Below are 24663 nucleotides of genomic sequence, written 5' to 3'. Positions count from 1 at the left end.
TCTCTCACTTACACACACCTCTCTCTCACTTACACACACCTCTCACACACTCTCTCTCTCTCACTTACACACACCTCTCTCACACACTCTCTCTCTCACTTACACACACCTCTCACACACTCTCTCTCTCACTTACACACACCTCTCACACACACTCTCTCTCTCTTACACACACCTCTCTCTCTCTCCCTCTCACTTACACACACCTCTCTCTCTCTCTCTCTCTCTCTCTCTCCCTCTCACTTACACACACACCTCCCTCTCTCTCACTCTCTCTCTCTCTCTCTCTCTCTCTCTCTCTCTCACTTACACACACACCTCTCACTCTCTCTCTGTCTCTCTCACACACACACACCTCTCTCTCTCTCTCCCCCTCTCTCTCACTTACACACACCTCCCTCACACCCCTCTCTCTCTCTCTCACTCACACACCTGTCTCTCTCTTTCTCTCCCTCTCTCTCACATACTAACACATATTTCTACCTTTTTTCTTGTTGTGCACTCTCACATTCGTGTTTTGTCACGTCCACAATCACGTTTAACTCTTCTTTTTTTCCTCCTCAGGTATGTGGATCTGTCAGATATGCAGGCCGAGGAAAAAGGGACGAAACGTCTTACACGAAAAAGCAGCACAAATCAAGCGGCGGTATAACGCCCCCCTGAGTCGACAGAAGGGCAGGTAACGTCACGTCTCACTCTCTTGCCGTGTTTACTCATCTGTCCCACTTATCACCACTTTTCAGCTCCTCAGCTTCTTGTAGTGTTGTTGATTTTAAATCTGCTTTAAATCCCTAAATAAATATCCTTTATTTCTCCACACGTTTTTTTTTTATCATATGTGAGAAAACCAGAGCTTTAATTTCTACCAATTTAAATTATTATGTTGAAATAAATCATTATGCATTATAAATCTTTTTCAGAAGAACATTCCCTAGGAAACATTAATAGCGACCTGAATGCATGTAAATATTATTAATGTTATCGCAAACGATCCTAAAATATTCATTAAATCAAAGTTGTTTGTGCCTGTAGGCCGGGACGACCCTTTAAGAAGCTTCGAGGGAGTGGGCGTGGCCGACGGCGGCGAGGAGCCGGAGCTAGTCATTCGCGAGGCTCCGCCTCCCCTCACTCGTCCTCGAGTTCGTCGTGTGACGGTTACCTTGGTGATGGTTATCCGGGTGATGATCAGCTGCTGTTCTCGCGGCGGGAGGAAGACGACGAGTCTCAGGGCGCGCCACGCTTCAACAGGAAGACCAAAGGGTTGATCGACGCCCTGAGCAAGTTCTTCACTCCGTCGCCGGACGGCCGCAAATCTCGCGCCGAGTCGCTCGACTACGCACAGCAACACCGCATCCGTAAGAAAAGCGGCCGGAAATCAGACACACACCAGCGCACAGGGGGTGAGCACCTCCATCACCAACACCGCGATATTAAATACAGAACCACGAAGCAGACGTTTCAGTCTTATATAATTACATACAGTTACACCACAGCAAGGTCGGACTCTATTAAATATAGAATTATATTAATTCTAATACTTTACGTTTCTATAGTAACAGCTCACGTGACATTTTCTGTAAGCAGACGTTTCTTCTTCATTTATCGAAGTGGGCCGTCTTCAGGACATGCGTCTTCGGCTACGAGATAAACTACATTTTATTTCTGTCTTATTAACTTGGAGAGAGAGAAATAAGAGGGGCATGAGGAGGAAATTCCTTTGCTTTTAGTTTCTGTACCATAACAGAACAGGAACTATGGGAACTTTTTGCATCGGACATTATGCATCGTTAAATGTAACTAGAAATGGATAAATATCTTTCTGTAATAAAAAAAATTTTTGGAACATGTGTTTATAATTTACAGCCACCTGATCGTGTGTGTGTGTTACCCACAGACAATCAAGATTGTGATGACTGGAAGGAGGATGAGGAGAAGCTACCAGGACACGAGAACCTGACAGAGAAGGATGTGGAACTTTTCAGACACATCCAGGAGCTGGCACTACAGGTATACAAGGAGATGAGGACATTTTTATGATGTCATAAGATTGTACGCAGACCCGCCCCTGGAATCAGATTTTTTGTGTTTTTAGACGAGGTTCACATTATGCAAAACTGAGTTTTTATGGTGTTTGAAGGCTCAGTGCTGTAGCAGCCTGTGAATTTGCCTGAGGCTACAAGTCTTCCATGGAGAAAAACGTGCACACACACAAACACACACACGCACGTCTTTTGAAAAGCTTCATTTCAATAGCAGTTGGCAGACAGGATCGCTGTACACCAGTCAGACAATAGAACTCTGCGTAAGTGATATTTACAACATGGCTGCTGCTCTTTTTTAGCCGTGACGAGTTTCTACTTAAAGGGACGTTTCAGCTAAAAAAAACAAACAAACAAATTTTACAGTTTTTCGTACTGAAACATGTTACATACGTTTATGTTGAAATGTAAAGTGGATCTGTTTGAACAGGGTTATACGGGTTAGCAGCTGAAAGAGCAGTTAAAGGACTAAAGCTCTGCTGCATCACTTCAGATTGAGATAAAGCAATGTCTAAATTGTGATGGCTAGACCACTGGATCAGAGCATCTCCAAAACTGCAGCTCTTGTGGGGTGTTCCCGGTCTGCAGTGGTCAGTATCTATCAAAAGTGGTCCAAGGAAGGAACAGTGGTGAACCGTTGACAGGGTCATGGGCGGTCAAGGCTCATTGATGCACGTGGGGAGTGAAGGCTGACCCGTGTGATCCGATCCAACAGACGAGCTACTGTTGATCAAACTGCTGAAGAAGTTAATGCTGGTTCTGATAGAAAGGGGTCAGAATACACAGGATGGGTCAGGGCTGTTTAGACAGCAAAAGGGGGAGCAAGACAATATTAGGCAGGTGGGCATAATGTTATGCCTTGTTGGTGTATACTACTAGTTTTTCTTACTTTTACCATTAATGCTTTTAATACTTCTATTAATGCTGCTATTAATACTACTTATTATTGTTTCTACTATTAATACAATTACTCCTGATAATGCTGCTGCTGCTACATCTAGTGTTTTTAATGCTACTACAAATTCTATTAATTCTACTGTTCTTACTGGTATTAATACTAGTTTTACTCTAGTACTACTGTAATTTGTTCTATTACTACTAATGATACTTCCAGTGTTACTACTGCAACAACTACTGGTTATACAGCAGCACTATTAATACTATAAGTTTGAGGGTTTATCTGAGGTGTGTGTGTGTTTCTAACCCCCCCCTTTTTTTTAACCCTAATATTGTTTCCTCTCATTTCTCCACCTCTGCAGAAAGTCGGGGTGACGGGGCCTCCGGACCCACAGATGCGCTGTCCTTCAGTCATCGAGTTCGGGAAGTACGAGATCCAGACGTGGTACTCATCACCGTATCCTCAGGAGTACAGCAGGTAATGTCCAAACATCATCAGATTATTGAATTTGTTATTGGATTTGTTTTCTCTGGACCAATCAGGTTGCAGGAACGACAAACACCGGGTATGCGGTGCTTGTGAATGTTTTTTTTGTTTGTTTTTTTTTTTTTTTTTGTTACTATGAATAATCAAATAAGTCAAATCAAATAAGTAGATAAATATATAATCCAGAGAGCAAGTTTGTTAGCCGAAATTAGCTGAGACGAGCATTATGGTAACAAAATCATATTTAGTTTGATTAGCTTGATGTACTTTTTTTTCCTGCAGTGTACTGCTTTTGGAAGTTTTCAAAGAACATTTTCTGTTTTCGAGTGTTCTACTTCTAGTAATTGTGTGTGTGTGTGTGTGTGTGTTCCCTCCCAGACTTCCTAAGCTGTACCTGTGCGAGTTTTGCCTGCGCTACATGAAGAGCCGCAGCATCCTGTACCAGCACATGCGCAAGTGCACGTGGTTTCACCCGCCTGCCAACGAGATCTACAGGAAGGACGAAGTCTCCGTGTTCGAGGTGAGGCTTCGAGACCTGTGTGTGTGGTTTGTGGCTGGGAGGAGAACACACACGCGCGCGCACACACACACACACACACACACACACACACACAAGCACATAGCACCCGTCTGCGGCCTACGCCCATATCCTGTTCCTTAGAGCTGCTGTAATGACACATCACAGAGAGTGGAGCAAGAGCAGTTTAGGGATTTTTTTTTTTTTTTTTCTTTATAAATAAAGCGTGGTTAAAAGCTTCCTCTATAATTATCACTATGAGACTGAGGGATACAGAAGCAGCTCTGTCTTCATCTCGGGGAAAAATAAATGGCTCTCCCAATGGATATGCCTTATTCATGATGTTAAAAAACTAATCTGGTAGCTGGGGCCTGCTGTTAGTATTGTTTATTTTTAAAACTTGGTGCCTCCTTTTACTGGTAGCCATCTGTCTGAATGTGGATACTCATTAAAACACACACAGGTTTGTGAGCGCCTGTCAGGCTGCTTTGAAGAGGCTCAGGTTTCAGCTACTGACTCGGCAGCATTAACAGGTCTGGCTGTATTGTGTGGGTTTTTTTTTTTTTTTTTAGTTTTTGTTTTCCCTCCTCGGTAGATCCCTCCCTGTTCTCGAAGCAGTGGTTTAACTGCTTCTTCACCATGCAAATACACAACGGCACAAATAATAAACGACTGCTATCATGGGCTATATAACACATGCAGGGCGATGAACAGAATCACAAAATATAACCAGGAAACAGACGAAGATAAATAACATTGTTTTCTAGTGTTTAAATCTCACGCTTTATCAGTTTAAGCAGCTGGAATTGATTTAATTCATTAATTATTTCTAGCATCCACTCATTTGTTATTGTTTCTAGAAAATTTATATCTACTACTAACATGCTGAAACATTTACATCATAATTTTTAGAACTGAAGTGTAAAAAAAAAATCTATTGAAATGACCCATAGATACACTATATTGCCAAAGGTTTTGGGACACCCCTTCAAATCATTAAATTCAGGTGTTTTTAGTGAGGAGACTGCGAGCCAGACCAAAACTGGGACGTCTGCCTTTCCATGTACATGAATGTAATATGAAGTTGTCCCACCCCTTTGCAGCTAGAACGGCTTCAACTCTTGGAATTTTTGACCATTCCTCTAGCAGCACATTTGTGAGGTCAGGCACTGATGTTGGACGAGAAGGTCTGGCTCGCAGTCTCCGCTTTAATTCATCCTAAAAGTGTTCTGTGGGGTTGAGGTCAGGACTCTGTGCAGGCCAGTCAAGTTCCTCCACACCAAACTCACTCATCCATGTCTTTATGGACCTTGCTTTGGTCACTGGTGTGCAGTCATGTTGGAACAGGAAGGGGTCATCCCCAAACTGTTCCCACAAAGAGCATGAAATTGTCCAAAATGTCTTGGTATGAAGCTGAAGCATTAAGAGTTCCTTTCACTGTGTAATAGTCTTTATCCTGGACAGTTTCCTTCAGCACCAGGAGACCAGGGACAACAATGTCACTTCAAAATTCTGTTAAAAAGAAGAAATATTTTAATCCTTGTAGTCCTTATGTGGGTGTAAAATGCAAAGGAGATGATAAACTGAAATACAATTTTTTTTTTTTTAAATCTGTTTTTGTTCAGGTCGATGGGAATGTCAGCACAATATATTGTCAGAACCTCTGTCTACTAGCCAAGCTCTTTCTGGACCACAAGACTCTGTATTATGATGTAGAACCGTTCCTTTTTTACGTACTCACGCAGAACGACTCCAAAGGGTGTCATCTGGTCGGATACTTCTCCAAGGTGAGCTCAGACCTCTGCTGGAGATTTGATTTTCTGTTTGGAAATTCTTTGAAAAATTTCTGCTTAGGATTTAAAGGAAAGTGTGATTTTGGTATTTATGAAGTCTGGTTTCTGTTATTTACCCCCCCCCCCTTTTATTCTTCACAGGAGAAACATTGCCAACAAAAGTACAACGTGTCCTGCATCATGATTCTTCCACAGTACCAGCGCAAGGGCTATGGACGCTTCCTCATCGACTTCAGTACGTCTCATGTTTTACTGAACGTGTCCACGTGCAGGAGTGAAAGAAGTTTGATGTTTTGTTTGTGTTGGATGGATGAAATGAAACTAGCATGTGGCTTGCTTTCTAAATAACCTTACTTTATTAGCACAGCTCTGTTTTCACACAATCTATCCTACTTCCTTTCAATCCCTCCAGTATGCTTTCCCATCATTCTTATGTATCTATCCATTCCTCCAGTCTTCCTTTTCAGGGTTCTAGCTCAGTCGACCCATCATCCATCTATCCATCCATGTAGTGTTCTTCCTGTCATTCTCATAGCCGTCCATCTAATCCATTCATCAACCCAATATACTTTTCCTTCAGTCTCATCTGTCCAGTTGTTCCAATCATCCTCATGTCACTTTGTCCATCTTTTTTGCTTTTCTCTCCCTTTTTTTCTTTTTTCCATCCCACTGTCCCCTCATGACTCCCTCCAGTCCTCTACCTGAGAATAACTGTGTGTCTGTGTGTGCGTAGGCTACCTGTTGTCGAAGCGGGAAGGCCAACCCGGTTCTCCAGAGAAGCCTCTATCTGATCTGGGCCGCCTCTCCTACATGGCTTACTGGCGGAGCGTTGTGCTTGAGTGTCTGCATGAGGTGCGAGACAGAAAGCTCACCATTCGCCGCCTCAGCAAGATCACCGGCATCTGCCCTCAGGACATCACAGCCACGCTGCAGAATCTAAACATGCTGGAGCAAAGAGTGGACCGGTGAGAGAGAAACACACATGTTTATCAATTGCTTTTGTGGAAGGAAACTCAATTTCTTAATACTTTTAGGAAGAGTAGAAGAAAACACAGAAGAATAGAACTTGCTGCACCTTGTTAATTAGTACATATTGGTTACATTAGCAAAGAACTTGAAATGCACTATATTGCCAAAAGTATTCTCTCACCCTTCCAAATAATCAGAATCAGGTGTTCCAATCACTTCCATGGCCACAGGTGTATAAAATCAAGCACCTAGGCATGCAGACTGTTTTTACAAACATTTGTGAAAGAATGGGTCGCGCTCAGGAGCTCAGTGAATTCCAGCGTGGAACTGTGATAGGATGCCACCTGTACAACAAATCCAGTCGTGAAATTTCCTCGCTCCTAAATATTCCACAGTCAACTGTCAGCTGTATTATAAGAACGTGGAAGTGTTTGGGAACGACAGCAACTCAGCCACGAAGTGGTAGGCCACGTAAACTGACGGAGCGGGGTCAGCGGATGCTGAGGCGCATAGTGCGAAGAGTTCGCCAACTTTCTGCAGAGTCAATCGCTACAGACCTCCAAACTTCATGTGGCCTTCAGATTAGCTCAAGAACAGTGCGCAGAGAGCTTCATGGAATGGGTTTCCATGGCCGAGCAGCTGCATCCAAGCCATACATCACCAAGTGCAATGCAAAGCGTCGGATGCAGTGGTGTAAAGCACGCCGCCACTGGACTCTAGAGCAGTGGAGACGCGTTCTCTGGAGTGACGAATCGCGCTTCTCCATCTGGCAATCTGATGGACGAGTCTGGGTTTGGCGGTTGCCAGGAGAACGGTACTTGTCTGACTGCATTGTGCCAAGTGTAAAGTTTGGTGGAGGGGGGATTATTATGGTGTGGGGTTGTTTTCAGGAGCTGGGCTTGGCCCCTTAGTTCCAGTGAAAGGAACTCTGAATGCTTCAGCATACCAAGACATTTTGGACAATTCCATGCTCCCAACTTTGTGGGAACAGTTTGGAGCTGGCCCCTTCCTCTTCCAACATGACTGTGCACCAGTGCACAAAGCAAGGTCCATAAAGACATGGATGACAGAGTCTGGTGTGGATGAACTTGACTGGCCTGCACAGAGTCCTGACCTCAACCCGACAGAACACCTTTGGGATGAATTAGAGCGGAGACTGAGAGCCAGGCCTTCTCGTCCAACATCAGTGTGTGACCTCACAAATGCGCTTCTGGAAGAATGGTCAAAAATTCCCATAAACACACTCCTAAACCTTGTGGACAGCCTTCCCAGAAGAGTTGAAGCTGTTATAGCTGCAAAGGGTGGACCGACGTCATATTTAACCCTATGGATTAGGAATGGGATGTCACTTAAGTTCATATGCGAGTCAAGGCAGGTGAGCGAATACTTTTGGCAATATAGTGTATGTGGCTACTCTAACTCCCTCCCTTTATCTTGTCTGTCTAGTCTGGTTCTGGTTCGTAGAGAAAAGCTGGTATCGGCTCACATGGCCCGTCTCCATGCCCGACCTCGGCTTCTGGAAGTTGACCCAGACTGCCTACGATGGACACCAGTCATCGTCGCCAACCCAGTCGTGTCTGACGAAGAGGGGGATGAAGATGACGATGAGGATGAAGAAGAAGATGGGGAGAAAGAAAATAACAAAGATGTGAGTAACAACTATGTTCTTTTTAAGTGTTTCAGATCAATTGTAACATTTATTGAGCTGACTTAAATAACGGTTTTGTTTCTTTTGTACTACAGTTGAAATCAAATCGCAAAAGTTCCCCGCTGCCATGGAATAGAATAGACAAGGAGGACAATGAAGAAAAAAAGTGCTTCCCAACATTCCCCAAGAATCAAAGCTCCCCACCCACGTCCCCTATACGCAACAATCTCCCGAGCCCTGAATCCACACCTCTTCAAGCCAATGGGGAGCGCCGGGGTCGTGGACGGCCTCCTAAAAACTGGCCGTGGGGCAAAGTCAAGGATCAACCTCGTCCCGGTCCAGGACGACCCCGGAAAACCAGGCCCAAAGAGGACGACGATGATGAATATCAATCCCCAAACAAAATGACACCAGTATCCATGTCTCCATCTCCTCTCTTTACCTCTGAGAAGGAGCCAAACTGCACTGAGCGGCTGATCGGGGCTTCAAGGCATTCTGCACTTCCCACACCACGGAACAGAGGGCGCCCTGCCCGGAAAAGAGGAGGCCCCAAGCGAAGGCTAAGTGAGGAGTCAGGAGATGATGTGCCGTCATTAACCACAGCACCCAGGCTGAGTGAGTCTCCGGTCCCTCGTTCCTGCTCAAGTGAAACCAGTGAGGACGATGATGACTACAATGAAGAGATGGGTGCCCGCTCCCCTCCTGTTCTTACCAAGCCAACGTTAGGGCTCAAAAGCAAGGTGGGTGAAAATTGAATATATGAACATTTTTGTTTACTTCCTTTATTTGTACTTTTATTGATTTAAAGTTACCCCAATAAATGCAGATTACGGAAGCTGAAAGTAAAATGATGTGAGGAAATTTATGAAACGCATTCAAGAGATTATCATTTGTTCTGTGGCAAATATGTGAATTGCGTTTTGAATAAATTCCTCCCTCTTTTTCCCAGAAGCCCCCACGAAAAAGGCGCATACGTCAGCGCAGCCACCCGCACAGCAGTGTAGTGACAGAAACCATTTCAGAGACGACCGAAGTTCTCAATGAGCCTTTTGTAGACTCAGACTCTGAGAGACCCATGCCCCGGTTAGAGGAGGAGACCCCGTTTGTCCATGGCCTCCGCTGTTACCCACCTGCTCGCAAACACTTGGACTCAGCCCTTAAAATGATTCGTTCAACCAATCTTTCCGAGTCTGAAGAGGATGGTTAGTGATATCCTGCTTTCTCAGAGTATTTTGATCTTTTTTTCACTGTGTGTTTGTGATTAAAAGTATATTTTTCTTCTCACCCAGATAACACTCCTGTGCTGAAACCAGTCGGTAGCCTGAGAAGGCCAGAAGAGAAGGAGATGACGGAAAGAATGGAGCCCTCTACTGTGACACCGCAGGTCCCCTTAAAGAAAAAGAAAGGCTGGCCTAAGGGAAAGAGCCGTAAGCCACAGCATTGGAAAAAGAGCCCTGGTAGAAAACCGGGAAGTGGTCCCACCAACCCGGTTGCTGACACCACTTTGACAGGCCAGTCCTCAGAGGACCCTCCCAGACAAATCATCCAGAGCAAACCTGGCAGGAAGCGTCGGAATTATTACCCACAACAAACCCAGGATGATGGTGCCCAAGAAGAGCGGGACAGAAGCCAGTTGTCTCCGTTACAGTTAGAAAAGTCAGAAGAGCGAACCTTCAAGAGGAGACCTCTGTCATCTGATCTTGACTGCGAAAAGCGTAAAGATTCTGATGAGGAAGGCATTTTTCCTCAACAAACAAGAGAACAGCCAAAGCCCAAAAAAAGAGGTCGGCCACCTAAAAAACCAAATCTTGAGCCCCCTGTTTCTAAACCCGCACCCATCTCTGAGCCAGAGGAAGATGAAGAGGAGGAGGATCAAACATGGTCTGAAGAGAAGCCAAGCCGTTCGCCATCTTGCACCTTGTCCCAAGCCTCCAGCTCCCGAGTCCCACAGAGCAGAGATGGTGAAATGGTGGACCAAGAGGAGGATGAGGAAAGAGAGGATGAGGATCATAACTTGGGCAACAGGAGAACAGGGTCTGTCTCAGGCTTAGGAAGCAGGCGAAGCGATGATCATGATGCAGATGACGAAGGAGATGGTCGACTAGAGGAGAAAAGTGATGCTGACAAGAGGAGAAAAAACCAGGACTCTGAGGATGATGATGATGATGTAGAAGATGAGGAGGAGGAACAGTCATCTCCTCCTCGATCACCCCCCGTTAAAGAAGAACCACAGAGTGGGGAAGGTTTTTTAGACATGCAGGAGAGTGGGTCTCGGGAGTACATCCACAAGCAGGAAGAGGTAGAAGATGAGGATGAGGAGGACGAGGTCCAGGAGGTAAAGACCCGCTCTGTTGACTCCCAGGATGAAAGGCGGCGACGGGAACAGGAGGAATCTGCAGCTGCAGCTGCTGCTGTGGAGACTGTGACTTCCATTGCAATTCCTTCTGAACCCTCACACATGGAGACATTGGATAGCAAATCTGACCTGCTGATGGAGACAGAACACACTCACGTAAACTCTGAGTTCAAGGACGAGTTGAGCCACCATCCGCATGACCACCACCACAGCAGTGAATTGGACCTAGAGACAGTCCAAGCTGTCCAGTCCCTCACACAAGGAGAGGCCCAGGATGAGGAAGCTGAAACACACGGTGCTTACCAGGACTGTGAGGAGACCCTAGCTGCCTGTCGAACCCTGCAGAACTATAGCCATGGGGAAGGAGAGGAGGAATCTCTCACCATGGTAGAAGACTGTGGTGCCTCCCAACATAGCAGTCCCATGGCCAACCCTCCTATGCCCCCTTTAGCTAGTCAATCTGTACGGTCAGTTAACAGCCCTGGAATGACTCCAGGACCTCTTGAAACTGGACCAGGAGTGTCTGGTCCAGCAGGTGGAAATGGGGGAGGCTACACCCAAATAACTCCAGAGCATCCTAGTTCACTTTCTGCACCATCATTGCAGAACATGGAGACATCACCCATGATGGATGTGCCATCAGTTTCTGACCATTCTCAACAGGTGGTGGACAGTGGTTTTAGTGACTTGGGCAGCATTGAGAGTACCACAGAGAACTATGACAACCCCAGTAGTTATGACTCCACTATGGGTGGAGGAGGTGGCAGTGGTGGAAATAGTGGCAGTGGAAGCAGCATATCTGTTACGGTAGCAACTGTCTCATCTGCATCATCATCGTCCACTCCATCCTCCTCTTCCTCACAAGGCAATAGCTGTTCCTTTGTGTCCACTCCTGGCATGTCGTCTTCCAGTGCTTCTGTGAGCTCTCAACTTGCTATGGGCAGCTGCAGCTTGATTCAGCAGGCTGGTCCTGGTCCAAATGGTGGCCCTGGTTCTAATAGTGGTAGTAGTGTCCCTCAGCCTCCACCGCCACCTCCTCCACCCTCAGCTAACACCCCAAGCTGTGGCATCAAGTCCCCCCAAAGTTGTGTAATAGAAAGACCTCCAAGTGCGAGCCAACCGCAGCAGCAGCAAAAGAAGGTTCCTCAGCAACAACAGCCAAACCCTCAGCCTGCACCTTCAGCACCCCCACCTCCTCCTCCTCAGCAGCAGGCACTTTCCCAGTGCAGTATGGGAAACAGCTTTGCTTCCACACCCATGATCATGGAGATTCCTGAGAGTGCAGGAAGCGGTGGAAGTGGCCGAAGCATTTATGACAGAATGGGCCAGGACTTTGGTGCAGGCGGCTATGCTCAACCCTCAGCCACCTTCAGCTTGGCCAAACTCCAGCAGCTTACCAATACAATCATGGACCCTCATGCCATGTCCTATTCACATTCAGCTGCTGTCACCTCTTATGCCACAAGCGCCACTTTGCCCAACCCTAGCTTGGCGCAGCTCGCCTCCTCCCCACATCCTCCTCTGCCTCAGGCTCAGGCCACCATGACTCCACCTCCCAATCTCAGCTCTAGCTCAATGAATCTTGGCACTCCCCTAATCCAGTGCAACATGCCAGGAGCCAACATTGGCCTACCTCCTCCACCCCATACCCAGCGCCTTCAGGGTCAAATGGCCACTGTGAAAGGCCACATCTCTATTCGCTCCAAGGCATCGCAAATCCCGGCGGGTTCCCCACACCAGCAGCAGATCTATGGCCGAAGCTCAATGCAAGGGTCCCCTCGAACCCTGGCAGTGCAGCGGGGCATGATGACCAATCTCATGCCCACTCCGGCAGCTTACAACTCCATGAACATGAACCCTCTGAACGCAGCCATGTCAGCAGGCTACCGCATGCCTCAGCCCATGATGAACAGCGGGTACCACAGTAACTACATGAACCAGCCTGCCCAGTACCCCATGCAAATGCAAATGGGCATGATGGGAGGTCAGGCCTACCCGCAGCAGCCTATGCAGCCCAATCACCATGGCAACATGATGTATGCTGGTCCCTCACACCACAGCTACGCTGGTGTCCCCAAACAGTCGCCTTACATGAGCAGATGAGCAAGGGAGAAGTTATGCAGAGACAAACAAGAGGGTGAAGACAAAGACATTTAACCCCATCCAGAAACAGACTCTCGCAATACACTCAGTGTTGTTACTGGAGTGCACCTTCTTTCCCCCCGAGACCTGGAAAACGGTGTTAGTGTGGTGGAACAGGAAGGTGCCGCAACTGGAGAGGTTTTACTTTTCATGCCTTTACTCGTACATTATGGTGGAAAAGTTTTCGCTTGGTTTTGCCCTACCGAAGCTGTGCAGCGGTAATCAAGCTGACCAGGGTAACGATGTGAGGTGTGAACAAACCTGACCACATCATGCAAAACAAGGGCACTCCTTTCCTTCCCCTGGTGTTCGTTGCTTAACCCAGGGTTGAAGAAGAAACAAAGCAGCTGCAGGATAAAAAGAACAGAGAAGCAAACTCGCATCTGAATTTCTTAACGGACAAAACCTGGATCATGCACAGTCTTTGGAATTGACATAGGAAGCCTTACCTAAAAAAAAAAAAAAAGTTGTAGATGAACTTGGCTCTTATTATTATTATTATTATTATTATTATTACCACCACATTTTTTTTTTATTTTTTTTTTTTTTTTTTTTTTTATAAATGTTCTCTTTATTTGGATGATCGTTAAAATGCTTGTGTTTCAGTCTAGCCTCATGCTTAGTTCAAATATATAAATATATATGTGTGTGTGGCTGGCTATACAGGGGGGAAAGTGATCCACACATTTTTTTGCTCTTATAAACATTCACATGCACACATTCGAGACACAAATACACACTCGCGCGCGCACACACGTTTCGATAGCCACTTCAGAGTCAAGGTGGAGGCACTTCTGTGCGTGTTGACGTAGAGCTACTAAGGAGACACCACGAGACGTATCTAGTAATCCGTGTCTTCCCAGTTCTCAGTATAGGACCACATGTATTAAGATTCAGAGGGATGGAGGAACTTTATGTAGATGTCCGTAAGTAGCAACAAGAAAGTACCAGTAGCCTGAATGGGACTAGCGCTCCTGTGAAGATGTAAATATTCTGGTACTTCCTGATTCACAGCACAGGCTCCTAAACTGCAAAGTGAGTGGGCAACCGCCTCGGTCTCACACATACACTCCGCTCAGTCCACTAGAGGGCGCTCTAATCAAGGGAGATTTTTCCTCATTTTTTTTTTCCTTTTTTTAAACTTCATACTGCACAGTATAACAGGAGTGGCAGTAATACCGATGGCGCTCTGCGTATACGCATTGACTCCTACTGACACATGGCCAATCACAGACCTTCAGAGCTTCAGCTGGCAATCCAGTGCTGTTAGCCTTTAGCAATGAAGGAGAGGCAGACATTAATTCGCAGTGGCGAAACAAACCAAGACACTCGCTAAGATCTTGGTTCAAGTGCATGTCGTACAGGGACGAATACCAGTATAGGACTAGGGGCAGAGAAAAACTCCTTTGTATTCCTTTGTATGTCCAGTATTCAATGTCAATATGAGGATTCTTAAAGATCTGATGTTTTCATATATTATTTGTGTGTAATTTTTTGTTGTTTGTTATTGGTTGTTTTTGTTTTTTGTTTTTTTGTTTTAATTTTTTTCTGAATTTTATCAGACTGGGCAGCTTTCTTTTATGACACAAGCTGACTCTTTTTGACTTTAGTAAACTTATTGTAGAGAAAATGTTTTTTCTATAATATAAAAACAAAAAAAATTGACATGGATATTGGTACTGTCATTTTTCACTTCTGTTTCAGGAAAACAAAAATCCTAAACATATTTTTTAGCTCAACTTGGGGTTAATATTATTAAGAAATTCAAAACTTAAAAAATTGCAGCTCACTTCTAGTGAATAAGATGCCTTTAACCTTTCCATTCCATCTCATCTCTAGAGTTTTCTATCTTTGTGTAGTATATTAATGCTATTTTAAAAATGAAAAGGAGACGACGAATATCTAAAGGTCATTTAGCTGTTCTTTTTTTCCTTTTTTTTTCCTCCCCCTCTCCCTCCCACTCGGTTCTTTCCATGTGTGTATAGGACGACTTCCATTTAAGAGGCATGTAAAAATGAGCTCCGTATGTTTGTCTGTTTATATTGCTTCTCTTTTTTGTATCCTTTGTAATTGTACATGGTGAGTTGTAAGCTAAGAGAGAGCGCGGTAGACGGAGTGAGAGAGCGCGAGCAACAGCGGGTTCCGCCTCCTTCTCTCTCTCTCCTCTCTATTTCCTCCCTGTATGTATTTCCATTTATTTGTTTCTTATTTTTTTTTTCCTTTTCTTAGCAAGTACTTTCAAAGAACTCTGTACATTTTAACATGAAACAAAAATAAATTATGTTGAGCCGTTTTACTAGTTTCTGCGTTACTATTCCTTCTGTGATGTGAGAGTTTACTTCGTTAATGTGAATGAGCTAAATGGAAATAAAGGGTTCCTTTTGATCCTAGAGCTATTTTATGAACCTGATCCTAAAATACAAACGTATCGATCACATCCATCTGACTTGGAACTAAGTGAACAGCTATAACATCTTTATTCATGGTCGGTCCTTGTCACCACCACTGTAATCCTCTTTAAAAATAAAATAAAATAACCAAAAATTAACCTAGCTAGGTTATGAGAGAGCTTATGTCTGTGTGGGTTTCTGCTTGGAGGGTTTGCTGGTTTTCATCCCACCTTCTAGAAACAACATGGTCTGCACCATGTGATTGACTGCTATCCCAGCAAGTGTTCCCTTTCAGGGAGATGCTCTGGATTCTGGATTTATATGACTCAAATATCAGGTGGTTTTTAAAACATTTCAGTTACATCTGTGTGAATACCCACGTATTAAGTTTACTTTAATTCTATAAATAGTGCATATGTACGTGTAAAAGAAAGGGGGCTTCACATGTCACTTTTAAAAATGTAATTTATTTATTCTTATGGAAGATAATTGAGTTATAGTCTTGTTGAAGGGATGAGTCCTGGTACTTAACAATTTTCTTAGTACAATTGTCCTCCAAAATATACTTAATTAACTTTTAAAAGAATGTGTTATGGCATGTTAAGCACTTATTGTGTGTTTATTGCCAAAAGTTTTGGGACACCCCTCCAAATCATTGAGTTCAGGGGTTGGGCTCGGCTCCTTAGTTCCAGTGAAAGGAACTCTTAATGCTTCAGCTTCATACCAAGACATTTTGGACAATTTCATGCTCTTTGTGGGAACAGTTTGGGGATGACCCCTTCCTGTTCCAACATGACTGCACACCAGTGACCAAAGCAAGGTCCATAAAGACATGGATGAGTGAGTTTGGTGTGGAGGAACTTGACTGGCCTGCACAGAGCCCTGACCTCAACCCCATAGAACACCTTTGGGATGAATTAGAGTGGAGACTGTGAGCCAGACCTTCTCATCATCACAACATCAGTGCCTGACCTCACAAATGTGCTTCTAGAGGAACGGTCAAAAATTCCCATAAACACACTCCTAAACCTTGTGGAAAGCCTTCCCAGAAGAGTTGAAGCTGTTATAGCTGCAAAGGGCGGGACAACTCCATATTACATTCATGTGCATGGAAAGGCAGACGTCCCAAAACCTTTGGCAGTATAGTGTGTGTAAATAATTTCAATTCTGACGCCATTTTTAACGTCCATCTTTTCCTCTTCTTTGACCTAATCCAGGCGGTTGTATTCAAAATGACCTCTTACAGCTCATGTGCACTACTTAGGGTGCACCAAACATTACTTAAAGCCCTTCCTCGTACACTTGTGTAAGGATGCAGGGCGCCATTTTGAGACCCAGCTATTGCAATTTACTTCCGTATTTTCCACTAATCGTGTCTAGTGATGGGCGGGATTAACCAAAAACTGTCCGTTGCTATTGGTCGAGTCGAACGTCAGTCACGCATTACCCCCTGAAACCTGAATAACGGCGAAGGAAGGGATATTTCTCATCTGCGCTTGATTTTTTTTTTAATAAATTAAAGGATAATAGAATAAGAAAAAGAAGAGGAGAGAAATCAGAACATCTACTGGGATTGTAGTAAGTGTCCTGCTTTAAAAATAATCCGTGTGTTTGTTGTACAGGTTAAAATAAAAACGAAAATACATGAAAATGTCGTGTTATGGTCATAGGATGAGAGGCGCAGACGGTCACAAGACCATCCTGTGATGCCGAGGAGAGGAGAGGAGGATTAAAGAAGGAAGAATGTCTAGAGCTGTATAAATAAATCTATCAGAAATACAGGAGCTGCAGAAGTTGGGCATTATTATTAAATATTTAATGATGTATCAGATTTCCTTGAACAGAGCGCAGCACAGGTCTCACTAAGGACGTCAAAACAGGGGGTGCCAAAACTTTTGCAAAATACATTTATTCCTAACAGGATACAACTCTGGAGCGTGTTTTAACTTTTATTGAATTGAAATACATTTTTAAAGTGTTTTATTTGTTCAAAATTGGATTGATATGGACTGTTTGTGTTTACAAACATATAAAGTATTTTCTGGGCCAGAAAAAGCAAAAGAAAAATATATTTATTTGTTTATTCATTTAGAAGAGCTTCTGGAGTCTCTAAGAGAAACACATCCTCATGATGGCTCTAAGAATATTATTCTTAATAAGACTAAGAATAATAAATTGAGACAAATTAAACAAATCATTTAATTACGATGAAAGAAATGGTGGCATATGAAGTGAGGACTGTCTGACAAATTCCTCTGTTAATGCAAGACTTATCTATTTACTATTATTATTATTATTATTGTTGTTGTTGTTATTATTACCATTATTATTATTATTCATGTTATACATTATTAAACATTATTGTGGCCAAGTGAAACAAAATAACTTCCACTTCGGTCTTTTAGGCTTTACCCTGATTGCTCATTTCAGGCTCCCAGCTATGTGTGTACATGACCATATGAGTTTTGTGGGCGTTACTAAATTAAAATAAGCTTTGTGCTTTATAAGAAATCAGCTTTTCGGAAACTTTTACTGCAGAATCAGTTCCAGCACCAAAAATTGTCAGGTGTGGAACGCAGAACTAGGGCTTAGGATGGGAGCTGTTATATTACCATAGCAACAATCTGTAAACTGGTTCCCTGGTGCAGTACGAGGTTTGTGTGTGTTGGGTTATGGTTCTCCATGTTCTAACATAGCTTCATTGTCCCGATCTCAGGCAGCAGTCTTGTTGAAGATGATCCACAGTTTGTTCCTGGTGAACTCCACGGGAGATATCTTCCTGGAGAAGCACTGGAAGAGTGTGGTGAGCCGCTCGGTGTGCGATTACTTCTTCGAGGCGCAGGAGCGCGCCAGCGAGCCGGAGAACGTTCCGCCGGTGATCCCCACGCCGCACCACTACCTCATCAATGTGCTCCGACATCGCATCTACTTCGTGGCTGTGATCCAGAGCGAGGTTCCTCCTCTGTTTGTCATCGAGTTCTTGCACCGTGTCGTCGATACGTTTCAGGTTTGTGTCTGTAAATGCTTCAGCTAATACAGCGATGAATTTAAACATTACCTAAATGTAGTAATGAACCAGGACCTACATGAAGTAGTCTGACATTTGTCGTTATTTTTTATTTTGTGAAGCAATAAAGCACATCCATTTGTTAATAAGGTCACATGCCGTGACCTGTTTTATTCCAACGTGACCTCATGTAGCAGTAATAACGAACGATCCTGATCCTCAGGACTATTTTGGTGTGTGCACCGAGGCGGCCATTAAAGACAACGTGGTGGTGGTGTACGAGCTGCTGGAGGAGATGCTGGATAACGGCTTCCCCCTGGCCACCGAGTCCAACATCCTGAAAGAGCTGATTAAACCTCCCACCATCCTGCGCACCGTCGTCAACACCATCACAGGTAACCATCAAGATCAGCAATCACCTTCTCACCACGGAACTGTCGATTTCCAGATTCCAGGAAGTGTTAATTAGTTTACTATAACAGCAGCTCTGACATTAGGTGCAGTTAAAATCACATCATTTAAATTGAGAAGCTTATTGTTTCTATAGTAACAGCTAAATCACAGGAAACGGATTTAAACGTGTGTAGGTGTTAATTTTGATTTTTTCTATGAGGTGACATCTAACATTTTAGGAAAGAGTGTCCAGTGATCAGAGCTGTTAGAAAATACTGTAACTTTTCCAATAGCTTCAGGATCTCAAGCTTGTCGTATGTGTTTATAGCTGCTGTAACATAAGTGAGAACTGGACGTTACACAGCGTTAAGTAAACAGGTTTTTCTTTAATAGATAAATTCAGTCAGTTTCAGCACTTACCTGTAGATAAATCTTGATATTGTGTGTGTGTTTTAAACAGGAAGCACTAATGTTGGAGAGCAGCTTCCTACCGGTCAGCTCTCGGTGGTGCCATGGAGACGTACTGGAGTCAAATACACCAACAACGAGGCTTACTTTGACGTGGTGGAAGAGATTGATGCCATCATCGACAAGTCAGGTACAAAACCTCGTCACACTCGAGTGTAAACCGTAAAGATTCCGCCTTTTTTTTAGGAAAAAAAGATTGAGACGTAATAAATATAAAAGTAATAAAGGTGACTTCATTTTTCACATTAGCGTTGGTTCTGCAGTATTAATGACAATTAGGCCACAAAACGAATGTGTGTGTAAATAAAGTTATAAATGGCTTTCCATCTGTGTACTGAATTTGGAATTAAAAATTAAAGCACTGCCACCAGTAACACCAGTTTGATGCAACTGATTATTTTTATTGTCTGACGTTTTCTTTTATCTTTTCCTTCACCACATGTCAAGCTGGAAAATCGCTGGGATTTTTTCCCCTTAGTATCAATCACATATACTACAGAAGACCACTGTAACCATTTACTAGTATCATTCTTCTTCTCCTTCTTCTAAGCAGTGCATTGATACGTTGATGCTCAATGAACCGAAGATGTTATGTCATATAAATATGACCTGATGAGTATCAGCGGGCGTGGTCGTTAAATAAGCGCCGCTCTGCCAGGCTTAGGAATAATTTTGTGCTATTATTAGTAATAAGATATTAATTAATAGTAATTGTAATTAGTAGTAGTTCTTCTCCTCCGTTGTTTAGGTTCTACGATCACGGCAGAGATTCAGGGTGTGATCGATGCCTGTGTGAAGCTGACAGGAATGCCAGATCTCACTCTGTCTTTTATGGTGAGTTTAATCACTTCTTTATTTCCAACACAGATAAATGACTAAACCATTGTCTCATTGTATCTAGATTCTATATCCAGATGTTAGCGATAAGAAATGGGCGGAGCTAGTAGAATAGAGTTCTGCAGGAAGTCCTAAATCATTTCCGTCGTCACAAAATCACTGGGTTTTTGGTTAAATGTCTGATATAAGGCCTGTGTTTAACACAAGCTCAAGATATTTTCTTTTATTCTACGACATACAAAGTTTCCATGTTTGTCTGAACAGGACAACTGGTAGTTAGGTGTCTGCTACAGCCTTCAAGACCTGGTTGTGTTTATACTAATAACGCAATCTTACAAACATCCAAACTCCAACATTTCCTCCACAGAAAGAACTCCGTGGTTCCTTATCAGGGGACATCATGTTTTTAAATAAAGACCGAATGAGTCTGAAGCTTATTGGCAGTGGTGGTGATGTTGAAGTCACGTGACTGCGTGCTGTAGTGCATTTATAGTCTTTCTGACTTCAGCGTTTTTACTTCTGCTAAACATTCATAATAGTTGTGCAGATTATCTTGAACAAAACGAGTAAAAATCCTCAACTTGTGTTGGTCACAGAGTTTATTTACTTTCTGCAGTAATCCAAAAGCCAATGGAGAAATAAATACTGACTCTTTGTTGAAGGAACCACAGAGATGATCACTTCTGGGTTGAGTTTAGCTTTTACCAGGTGGTGAGACTAAAAACCATCAATCTGTGAATTGTAGCTTTCTCTCTCTCTCTCTCTCTCTCTCTCTCTCTCTATCAGAATCCCCGGCTTCTGGACGATGTGAGTTTCCACCCATGTGTCCGCTTTAAACGTTGGGAAGCTGAGCGAATTCTGTCCTTCATCCCTCCGGACGGAAACTTCCGGCTGCTCTCCTACCACGTCAGCTCTCAGAAGTGAGAAAAGCTTCTTCCCTTCCCTGTTTTCACATCTGTTTTCAGATGTTTTTTTTAGCATTTTACATCCTCACAAAAAAGCATTTACTGTACATACATGAGGAGAGGTTTTAAACAAGGACTTTTTTATAGAAAATGAGCAAAAATTATATGTTGTTTAGATTGTAAAGAAACATGACCTAATCACATGACCTCTTCATGTTAAGGTTGTACGTTGTACACAGACAACAAATAAAAAATACAAATCACCTCCTGTCTGTCTGTCTCCCTCTACCTCTCTCCATCCCTCCCTCTCTGTCTTTCTCTCTCTCTCTCTCTCTCTCTCTCTTCCTCTCCTCAGTTTGGTTGCCATCCCGGTCTATGTCAAGCACAATATCTCCTTCCGTGAGGGAAGCTCTCAGGGCCGCTTTGACCTCACTCTCGGCCCCAAACAGACCATGGGGAAGGTCGTGGAGTCGGTGTTGGTGAGCAGTCAGCTCCCACGCAGCGTCCTCAACGCCAGCCTTAACCCTTCACAGGGTACCTACACCTTCGACCCTGTCACCAAGGTAACCACTCTAACATGGTACCTGATGTGAAGTGGCTATCTCAGGTAACTCGCTCACACTACCACTGTGTATCTACTACTAGGTACAGAAGGTGTGTTCGAACGGGAATCCCTAATGACAGTGGAGTTCTTACGATCATAAATATCAATATTCATTCTCAGATGTGTTAATAAATGACTAAATCTCTGTATAATTTTAAACTCCAGCAACTTCCAAAATTGGGAATACCTCATAAGTATTTAAGTTTATCTCTTAGCTAGCTAATGTAAGTGGAGAAAAAGTGTTTATCATCTCCCTGGATGAACCCAAGCTCCTGAAATCAGCATGTGTACCAATCAAGCTGGATTCAAAAATATTAGGACACCAGTTTTAGGTTAGATCTGTAAATTTAACTTGTTTTTCTTTGTTATATTCAGTCCTAGTTTTATTCAGTTCTTCCAGGATTTCACTGAGTTTTTTGTGATTCTTGCAGCCAAATAATTACACAATTTCCAAAAATTGTGTGATTTATTTTAAAGCAGAAATCTTCTCTCATTGGTGAAATCACAAGCCCGGGATTCTTCTTTTGATCTTCTCCCAGTGAGACACATCTGAATTGACTATCTGTGAGAGCTGGACTCGTGTTCACACACGAATGGAAGAGAGATTCCGATTGCGTGGTGCGATGACGTCACATGACGCGTCTCGGAACAAATCTCCGGAAAATCTTTTTGCTAGTTTTTTAACATTACTTCCTATAAAATCATGAAATCCTGGAGGAACTGATTATTTAAAAGTTTTGCTGAGGTTTGGTATCATAGAAACATGTATAATAATAACACCTCATGTTCTCTGACTATATGAGTGTCATGTCACGTGTTCGTGCAGCTCCTGTCGTGGGACGTTGGGAAGATCAACCCTCAGAAGCTGCCTAGTCTGAAGGGCACCATGTGTCTGCAGGCCGGAGCTTCCAAACCAGATGAGAATCCAACCATCAACATCCAGTTTAAGATCCAGCAGATGGCCATCTCAGGTATGATGAGATCTTCAGGTTGGTGTGGAGAGGCCGAATGTTCTCAGTATTCAGAGCAGTATTCATTCAGAACATTCATTCAGCTTTAAATACCAACAGAAATTTCAGGAAACCTTGGAGAAGAATTTTATTAATTGAATAACAGCTCATTGTATGTTTTTATCCATTTATAGTTGCAATGAATGTTCAGGAACATCCAAGAATGAAGTTCCTGCTCTCACTTGTGTTCCAGCAGCTGTATTCAGTCGCTCCTTCACCAGCTTGTATTTTTCTTCTCTCTTGAAGTTAGACAAAAAAGCACATCTTGGAAAACTTTGTTACAATGCGCTACACTGACATTGGAGACTCCTTCCTTAAATGATAAATGAACATGTCCTTTCAGAAAACTTCACTACATATATCCACATAGCTATTACTATAGAAATGATAACATCCTGCTGAATCAACTCCTTGATGTATATTTTATGGATTGCGATGCAGCGATTTGACCACTAGGTGGCGAACTTGGCCTTATTAAGGTCCGTGCTCCGTCAGTGTTCGGCTCTGATCCTTGCAAGTCGTCCGGGTTCACATGCAAATGCAGCTTATGCGTGTCACATCCCGGCACCATGGTAACGTATTATACAGTACAGACTCTCAGTGACACTTTGTTCCTTTCCTCTTTTGTCCTAAAGGTCTGAAGGTAAATCGGTTGGACATGTACGGCGAGAAATACAAACCGTTCAAAGGCATCAAGTACATGACCAAGGCGGGGAAATTCCAGGTGCGGACCTAGAGGCTGACCTCCTCTCCAGCTTCCAGCTGTCTCCAGCGACAGCGAACGCACAGCAGGACGTCACGGCTTGGAGGGGGGGCTTGGAAACGGAGGATGTGTGTATGGGGTTGATTTAAGTGGGAGCAAATTTTTCAGGATTTAAAGGAATTCTTTGGTGAAAATGCTGATAACACTATCTGAGCGCCGGTGGTTACACGTCATTCTTATATGTAATGGCAACATTAGCATTCCTCAGGTGAAAGTATTCCTTTAAACGTAGCCACTGTTCTGTCGTGTGGATGAAGGAAGCATGCTCGCCGTGTATAGAGTCTGAAGACCACACCGATCTTCCTAGCGCTCGTAGCTTTAATAATTACAACCCAACAAATTTGCTCCGTCTGCAGACTTCCTACGTATTATGCATTACATCGTCGTAAGATGTTAAGACGTCCTGCTATTCTTTTATTGTGTCTTATTGTATCAGTTTATTTATTTTTTTCTCTTTCACTCACTCGGTTTGTCGTGGAATTGTCTATTTTGTTTATTGAAAGCTTTAATTATCAGGATAAAAGATGGCAGCCGTGTTCCCGATACGATGTGGAAACCTACATGAGAACTATAATAACGGGGAAACGTTTACAGTTAACTGATTGAAATCTAGCGCATGCCGTCGTAACCCTGCCCTGGTATTGATCCTGCACTTAGCTCTCCATTTTACTAATGGCTTCACTGCTGAGACGCTACCATTACTAATCCCACATCAGTGCTGTATCCCCAACCACATTACCCCTTAACTGTATACAGTTCACAAGCACATCATCTGGACGGATCTGTTACGCACACACACACACACACCTTACATCCGGGATGTATCTCTGAGGGAAATTCTATAAACTATTTCAGTGTATGGTGAATTTCACTGAAGCAACAAGGACCAATTAAACCCCCTCAGATGTTTGTTTGTCACTGGATATTTTTCTGTTTGCTGTGTTTGTTTCTATGTTCGTGGTTTTGCAGTGGTGCAGAATAAAAAGAAATGTCTGAACTTCAAAAAAAGGAATTGTTGTATGCTTTAGAATTTTTTTCAGGCTCTGGATTTCCCTACATCTGCTGATGCTCTGCCTCTCCATCAGGTCGGAATGACGACCCATCAGATCTGATTCGAAACAAATCGCTTGTAGATCGGACTCTTTGTGTGCATCTCGGTATATTCTGATTTTCTATCAGCTGCTAACACATCAGCTCTGATTATACCATTTTTAATTCACTTATTAAGTTCTGACTTTCTGCAAACTCAGATTTTCCTTCTCTGACTTATTTTAACAGCTTGACTCGCCATAAATTCAGACTGCAAGCTCTGACTCTCCACAGCCTTTAATTTCCCACAAGCTGTGACTCTGCATAAACCCTGACACTCTATATAACTGAGTCCTTGTTCTGACTCCCTATAAGCACTGACTCTGCAAAGTTCCTGGATCCTTATAAA

At 43.4% G+C, this 24663-nt stretch overlaps 2 protein-coding genes across 5 annotated transcripts in view; both read left to right on the top strand.

The window, feature by feature from the left end:
- Positions 1-15140, top strand: part of kat6a (K(lysine) acetyltransferase 6A) — a 35046-nt gene extending 19906 nt beyond the window's left edge. For 2 of the 4 annotated variants that reach the window (XM_058374717.1, XM_058374718.1), the window contains exons 6-17: positions 565-679; positions 1033-1400; positions 1895-2007; positions 3299-3414; positions 3802-3943; positions 5566-5727; positions 5875-5968; positions 6467-6698; positions 8149-8350; positions 8446-9090; positions 9300-9552; positions 9640-15140. In XM_058374717.1, the coding sequence (XP_058230700.1) occupies positions 565-679; positions 1033-1400; positions 1895-2007; positions 3299-3414; positions 3802-3943; positions 5566-5727; positions 5875-5968; positions 6467-6698; positions 8149-8350; positions 8446-9090; positions 9300-9552; positions 9640-12809 (5612 nt within the window). In that variant the 3' untranslated portion in view covers positions 12810-15140. The remainder of the gene's footprint in view (positions 1-564; positions 680-1032; positions 1401-1894; positions 2008-3298; positions 3415-3801; positions 3944-5565; positions 5728-5874; positions 5969-6466; positions 6699-8148; positions 8351-8445; positions 9091-9299; positions 9553-9639) is intronic. The other 2 variants (XM_058374720.1, XM_058374719.1) reach the window with 2 other exon arrangements.
- A 1542-nt stretch (positions 15141-16682) lies between these two features.
- ap3m2 (adaptor related protein complex 3 subunit mu 2) lies at positions 16683-24032 on the top strand. The gene is made up of 9 exons (XM_058375643.1): positions 16683-16816; positions 17955-18245; positions 18469-18640; positions 19099-19236; positions 19855-19940; positions 20730-20863; positions 21204-21411; positions 22279-22423; positions 23098-24032. The coding sequence occupies exons 2-9, from the start codon at positions 17973-17975 to the stop codon at positions 23196-23198; spliced, it is 1257 nt and encodes a 418-aa protein (XP_058231626.1). The 5' UTR covers positions 16683-16816; positions 17955-17972; the 3' UTR covers positions 23199-24032.
- Positions 24033-24663: the final 631 nt, after the last annotated feature.

The sequence above is a fragment of the Hemibagrus wyckioides genome, linkage group LG22, assembly GCF_019097595.1.
Source record: "Hemibagrus wyckioides isolate EC202008001 linkage group LG22, SWU_Hwy_1.0, whole genome shotgun sequence".
Lineage (NCBI taxonomy): Eukaryota > Metazoa > Chordata > Actinopteri > Siluriformes > Bagridae > Hemibagrus > Hemibagrus wyckioides.
The sequence above is the reverse complement of the archived record's forward strand: the minus strand, read 5'-3'. Positions and strand labels throughout refer to the sequence as shown.